Genomic DNA, 7500 nt, shown 5'->3' on the forward strand with positions numbered 1-7500 from the left:
CTCTCTCTCTCTCTCTCTCTCTCTCTTATATTCTTGCTGAAACTCTTCCTATTGTTATTTTGTGTCATTTGTCATAAAGAGCAGTGTGTGTGTGTGTGTGTGTGTGTGTGTGTGTGTGTATAGATGAGTGTGTGTGTGTGGGCATGCGTATGTGTGTCTGTGTGTGTTTGTGTATGCTAATTGGATCAGAGATCCAGGACTGGCTGTGCTGTGCGGCGTCTCTGCCTCAGGGGAGGTGTTCCTTGTGGGGTCCCTAGAGTCACCACCAGCCTCTCCACCCCCAACAGCTCCAGGACAAGTCTCTGACCGGGGGCCTGTGTGTGCGTGCACGCGCGTGCGTGTGAGTGTGTTTGGCTCAGGACATGCTGTTTACATATGTGTGTAGAATGAATTGTGTTCTATTTTGTGGAGTTTGGTAGTGGTGATTTCCAGTTCCTTGAGACAGACTAATCTAACGTTTTATATATAAATTGGATTGGAGATTCTCTCTCTCCCTCTCCCTCTCCCTCTCTGTCTCTCTCCCTCTCTCTCTCTCGCTCTCTCCCTCTCTCTCTCTCTGTCTCTCTCCCTCTCTCTCTCGCTCTCTCTCTCTCTCTACCTGTCTCTCTCTCTCTCTCTGAGATAGCTGGACTGTTTTTTTCCCTCTAATAAGCCTTTATGTTTCTGCTTCGTGTCCTACAATGGAAGTCAATGGAGCTCCATTAGTAACAGATTCCATACAATTGGAAACTATTGTTTGGTGTGTGTGTGTGTGTGTGTGTGTGTGTAAAGATAGGGGGTGGGGTTTAGAATGTGTATTTATCCCCTATCCACGTAAATTATTCAAATCCCAATGCAATTAAAACTAAAATCTTTTATCAGCTTTTACCACTGTGTGTACTGCATGAAACACAATATGGTTCTAAATAAGTATCACACACACACACACACACAGATCCTCCATTTTCCGTAATGATCTAGTAACAGTAGCCAGTGATTTCAAAGCCTTTGTTGAATTTAATTCAGAGGGTCTTAGAACACAGAACAAAAGAGAAATGAGTCAGTCAGTGCTGAAGTCATATTAGGGCCTGAATGTAAGAGTCCTCTTTCTCTGTTTCTCTCTCTGTCTCTCTTTCTCTTTTTCTGTGTCTCTCTTTCTCTCTCTGACACAGACACACACACACACACACACACACACACACTCAAAGTTGCACTCCAGGACCGCACATAGTTCCATGTGTCATCAGAGAGTCGTTACCCTGCACTGGGAGACTCATTAGACATGTTTGGAGTGTTTTTTTTTGTGCTGGAAATTCTTTGTTTAATAATTCGGACTTTTAGTAGAAGTATGTGGGTTATCATTGTGGGTGGTCTATGTGTTATTGTTTTTTTTTTCTTGAGTTTGCAGTATTCTGTGTGTGTGCGTGCGTGTGTGTGCAAGCATGTGCATGTGTGTGTGTGTGTGTGTGTGTGTGTGTGTGTGATTATTAGAGGATTAAATACAACAACATGAGGGCTCATTTATTTTACACACTGTCTGTGCTGACAGAGGAAACCCTTGTCTTAATCTTCAGCCAGCAGACAGAGAGAGAAAGAGAGTGAAAGCAGCATTGGAAAGAAAAAGGGAGAGAGCACCTTGTGAGAGAGAGAATAGAGATGTAGAGAAGAGGATGTTCACATAGAGGGGCTATGAGACGGGGCATGGGAGGGGTGTGTGTGTGTGTGTGTGTGTGTGTGCACATACATGTGTGCGTGTAGGTCAGGGGTACTTAATGGCAGTCATTAATCAGACAATGCTTTATTGTAGTCATGTATCCAGGAGGTAAGAGCGAGCTGCTTTTATATGGCTGACTAGGCATTCCTACTCCTCTTTATTTCTCTCTCTCTCTCTCTCTCTCTCTCTCTCTTACACACATGCATACTCTCTTTCTCTCTCTCTCTCCCTTCCTCTCTCTCTCTTTCTCTTTCTCTCTCTCTCTCTCTCTCTCTCTCTCTTACACACACACATACTCTCTTTCTCTCTCTCTCCCTTCCTCTCTCTCTCTCTCTCTCTCTTTCTCTCTCTCTCTCTCTCTGGGTTTCTATTCGTCTGTTTCTCTTGCTCTTTCCCAGTCTTGTCTCTTGCCCCCCCCCCCCCACCCCACCCTGTTCTGGTCTTACCCTGTCTCTCTCTTTTTCTCATTTTTAATCTGTCCTTGGATTTTCTGACTATCAATCTTATAATATCACCCCCCACCGCCTCTCTCTCTCTCTCTCTCTCTCTCTCTCTCTCTGATGTCTTCATTAGTCATTCTTGGCTTGGTGAGCGTGTGCATCTGATAATAGTCGTGTAGGTATTTATTTGCTCTGTGTTGCCGGGCGGAGTAGGGGTATGCGGCAGCCTTGTTCACTTTATCACCATGCTGGTCATGTGACACGCCTATTTGGACACAATGTCATTTGTATGATAATGAGGTCATATACTTCCTGGATGGCCAATCAAATGCAAATGCACAAAGTCATTATTAAACACAGACACAGACACACAGACACAAACACATCCACACACACACACACACACATACACACAGACACACACCCACGTACACACATGCATGGCACATACACACACACACACACATGCAGATACATATGCGCGCGCACACACACACACACACGTACGCACACACACACGTACGCACACACACACATACGCATACATACTCACTCAATCACTCACTCACGCAAACAAACAAATAATATTACGGCTGTGTCTGTTTTCACCCATAAGAACACAAAGGAGTAAAAATGGATCTCTTACTCTCAATACATTAGCACAAACAAATCCTACATTTCTGTATGAAATATATAAAAGGACCAGGCAAATGAAAGCTCAAAGGATTCAACACAGCACTCTCAGTCTGTGAGTCAAGCACAAACCCATAGAAGGTATAACATAGTAGAAGAATCCCTTATTGGCCTTTGACATCTAGAGGGCGTTGATGGATGGACCATGCAGCCAATAGTTTGTCCTGCCTTGTGAGGCCAGTGCTGGGTAGTGATATTATGATTGTTCCTGTCACTTTAGATCTTCTTTGAAGTAGTGATCGAGATATGAGGAGGTGTATGTGTGCTGAGATAGACAAATAGATAGAGGGGAAGATAGTCGAATATACGGACAGATAGAGAGATCAGCTGACTGGTTCATAATTAGATAGATAGAGAGAGAGAGAGAGAGAGAGAGATGTATATGTTGTCTACTGCATGATACCTGACTTGAGTGGCTGATTGTATCAAATGTGATTGAGGGTGTTTGTGTCTTGACATTGTAAGCTACAGTACAAACGCAGCCATTGGACGCTGTGATTAGAAGCACTGCAAAAACCGAGACGTTATCTGCGTCTTTATTGTCTGTTATTTTTAACGTAATCTTTCTGGGCGCTTTGCTCATTCACAGGGAACACGCAGGCTACCGCATGCATAGCGCCAAAAATCAACGTGGTCATTTGTATGGTAAACCGTAAAAATACACACCAGCGATTTGACAGATTACACTGCTCACATATACTGGACTTGATACACAAACTAGTTGACGAATGTCTGTTGGCAGAGCCTGTATTCAGGAGCCTCTTAAACGTCCCCTGTATGTCTTGTAAACGTACGAACGTTGTGTCGGGGTTTGTGTGGGGACTTTTTTTTTTTATGATGGATTGTACGTACGCCGACCTTTTGCCCATGCTAACGGTGATCTCGTATCGGGCGCAGACGGTATTGAGCGCTCTGCTTGAGGTTAAACGTCGTGTATCGTTTACGGGCAGCTGGGTAAAGCCCAGACACAACGGCCTGTTCTGATCTTAAGCGGAGTGTTAAAACCCTTTTCAGCCTTACTCATCGATCAAAAGTCTCAGGTCCGCCCGCGCGGCGCTGCAAGCAAGACTTACAGTAGGGTCTATGTCAACAGTCAAAGTTCTGCTTTGATTCATCCCCCCCCCCCCCCCCCTCTCTCTCTCTCTCTCTCTCTCTCTCTCTCTCTCTCTCTCTCTCTCTCGTCCCTCAAGAGGCTGTTGCTTTTTTTTGTTTACTGAAGTGGGTTTTATTCCCCATCGTCTTTTCCCCTGTTACTTTACTGCTATGTTTTCTCTCAGAACAGTAATAGTAGACAGTGACTCCATGTGTAAAACCTATAGTGGGTCAAAAAAGGAAGGAAAAAGCAGGTTTTGCATTCGATTGAGGCTCATTTATTAATAAATACATAATAATAATAATAAAAAAAAATTTAGGGCCTGTTTCAGCACCATGGACAGTACACATTGCCCCAACACAATGAGGTATATGACAGTATACCTGAACTTCTTCCTTTCTTTCTTCTATCATCTCTATGTCACTGTTGTCTTCAGTTTCTATCTTTCTTTCTTTTTTTTTACCTGTTCTTGTTTTGACCTATCTGTCTCTCTCTCTCTCTCTCTCTCTCTCTCTCTCTCTCTCCGTTTTCATCTCTTTATGAGTTCTCTCGCTCTCACTGGTTTCCGATGTCTTACTCCCTCCACCTTAAGCTCACAATTTGTTCCACCTTCTTTCCCTCCATCCCCTTTTTATTGACTGTTCCAGAGTTTTGGAACACTGGGTTATGTTCTCAGGAAGTAAGACAGTAATGGACCCATTACCTGTCAGTACTGCTATGGAAGTTTGGCCCAGATTGAGTTATTCTTATTCCCTCTCTCTCTCTCTCTCTCTCTCTCTCTCTCTCTTTATCTCTCTCTCTCTCTCTCTTTCTCTCCCTCTCTCTACATGTTTGTGTTTGAGTGTGTGTGTGTGTGTGTGTGTGTGTCTGTGTGCGTGTGTGCGTGTGTGTGTGTGTGTGTGTATTCCTGGTGGATGAAGCTGCTGTAGCTTGTCCCACATAGTGACTGGGTAACCTCCTCATGAAGTTTTGTGCTTTGCTTAAGTTGCATTATGCAAACTGCTTAGTCCTAGAATCCAGCTTTTTGTTGCTTGTTTTTTTTCAACAGGACTGTGCTAGTGTGTACGTGCAAGCACGCGCGTGTGTGTGTGTGTGTGTGTGTGTGTGTGTGTGTGTGTGTGTGTGTGTTGGCTAGGGTATTGGGGTTGTTTACTGTTCATGAGACCAGGCCTTGACAGAATTAATCAGAACCAAGTCGCTAACCAGTTCTGCGAAATAATCAACAGAATTATCTATGTTTGTCAGACTAATCATGTTTTTGTTTATGTTTTTATTTTTGTTGAGTTTTCAGATTTGAAAAGCTTTTGTCTGAGCTCCTAATTAGCTGACTTGATGCACAGATGCACAGAGGCCTGGGAAAAGAGAGAGAGAGAGAGAGAGAGAGAGAGAGAGACTAACTAGCTAGACTTTTAATGAGCGTCCAAAAAAGATCCCTCAAATTGTATACATCACAGAAACTCACAAAATTAAGAAATGTTTTTGGACTTGGACAAACAAATTCAGGACAGTAGGACATCTGACCTCTTTGACCAATCACAGGCTGAGGTAGAGACTGGCTGGATACAGATTCAGTGACCACACTATGGCCATCGCATAAGGCCATCATGGACAGACCTGTCTGCCAAGGGTGGAAAGGCTCTGTTCTCCCTGCACACACAGAGAGGTAGAAACAGAGCAATATTTCCCGCTACACTGTGATAACAATCAGACCATTTGATCCTCTGTCTTCCTCAAATTTGGCAAAAAAACCCCAAACAACAACGACAACAACCACAACAACAAAAAACTATACCAAAATTTATTGCTCTGCTAAATAAAACAAAATGGAGGTTTGTGTTAGAAGAGCGCCCATGGTTAATAAGAATAGCAGTTACATACATAGCAACCTGTCACAGGCTAAGGGAGAACCCCTGGACTAGATTTAGACTGTGGTTTAGTTTGTTGTTTTACATTTATTTCCATTTCCAACTTATTCTTTGTTTTTTTAACCTCATCACTCTTTTTATTGTCATATATTTCTATGTCTGTTTACTGTTTATCAAATGGATATTACTTCAGCAATACTGTAGTACAGACATGCCAATAAATCTTCTCTGAATTTGAGGCAGAGGTCTGACCAAATAAACAGTTTTAACAAAGGAGCTTTGGGTCTAAGAATAATAACACAGGGGAAAGGTTTAAAGTAAATATTTGCAGATATTTGCCTAATTCTGTCTCTGTCTCTGTTTTATGTCTTTTTTCCAGTGATCTCCTGTCTTCAAAGTATGTGGAGAGACACGTATCGGAGGAAGGGAAGTCAATCACCTCCAAAGTAAGGCTCCGAGTCGGAATGTTGGCTCTTTCTTGGATCAAAGGATTCTGTCGGAATCTTTTCCGCCCCTAAGCTGTAAAAAGTCGTTCTGAATTTTAGGCTGGAGAACAAGTCACTGCTGTTTATAGTCCGTTAGTTACCCCGACAGACTGTGTGTATTAAAGTATGGTTGGATGAAATGCATTTTGACATAATCATTTTTGGAGTTAAAAACAACAACAACAGCAAATAAACAAACAAACAAACAAACAAACCCAATACCTTAAAAATGATTTTGCATTCCACAGTTGCATTATTCATAAAAATCAGCATTGTCGTCATCACCGTGATCATCACCCAGTTTTTCTTTTATGAAAAGGATTGCCCCTGGCTGACAGAGATAGTTATTTAAATGAAATTTTCTCTGGATAGTAGGACTGGTAATAGTTTTACAGAGTGCTATAGCTTTCTCAATTTTTTTGTAAGCTACGCGGACATTCCAGCGAATAAAACAAGCAGATGTTATGATAAGTGATGGTCTGTGGGCATGGGTAAATGGGAGTCAGATCCGTTGTGGTGCCGATAAACAAAGCCCAGTGGATGATAAGATTTAGCTTTTATGGCAGTCTGTGACATTATGTTGGTAGAGAGGTGCACTGTAGGCTTTAGCACGGAAATGCTGTTTAAATGAGCAGAAGAGTTCAAGGCTGAAGAACTGAGGAGATAGGGAGTGTGTTAATGAACCCAACTAAGAAACACACACATACACACACACACACACACACACACACACACACACACACACAAATGCGGTCCGTTAATCCAGTCACCCCAGGCTTGGTAATCCAATTTCATGTGAAGATTGTTGCCAAATGAATATGTGTGTTAATAGGCCCGGACTTAACTTTCTCTGGGCAGACAGCTTAATGGGAGATATGACGACATCACTAGAATGGTGTGTGGTTATTAATTTTGGACAGTACTCCGCACCATTAAGGCAGCATTTCCATCAATCAAACTTTATGCACAATGACAGTTTAACCATCAAACTCTCACTTACTGGCCCTGCGGACACTTGAATCGCTCTGTTTTGATTCGTTTTCATAAGACAGATCATAATTCTCGATCACACACGGTCAACGAACAAGTGGAGAATATTTACGAATCATTTTATTTTATTTATTTATTTTATTTCGTTGCAGAGATGTTCACCTTAACGACTAGGACAAGACTTCATGTTCTGCGTGGAACCGACTAGTCTAGTGAAGATAAGAAAGGTTGTTATCTAGTT

At 42.4% G+C, this 7500-nt stretch overlaps 1 protein-coding gene across 1 annotated transcript in view; it reads left to right on the forward strand.

Moving 5' to 3' along the window:
• adam22 (ADAM metallopeptidase domain 22) overlaps positions 1-7500 on the forward strand; it is a 61612-nt gene that overhangs the window by 14646 nt on the left and 39466 nt on the right. Inside the window, exon 4 of the mRNA XM_030783895.1 lies at positions 6164-6230. Within this exon, the coding sequence (XP_030639755.1) occupies positions 6164-6230 (67 nt within the window). The remainder of the gene's footprint in view (positions 1-6163; positions 6231-7500) is intronic.

This window comes from Chanos chanos, chromosome 9, assembly GCF_902362185.1.
Source record: "Chanos chanos chromosome 9, fChaCha1.1, whole genome shotgun sequence".
Classification (NCBI taxonomy): domain Eukaryota; kingdom Metazoa; phylum Chordata; class Actinopteri; order Gonorynchiformes; family Chanidae; genus Chanos; species Chanos chanos.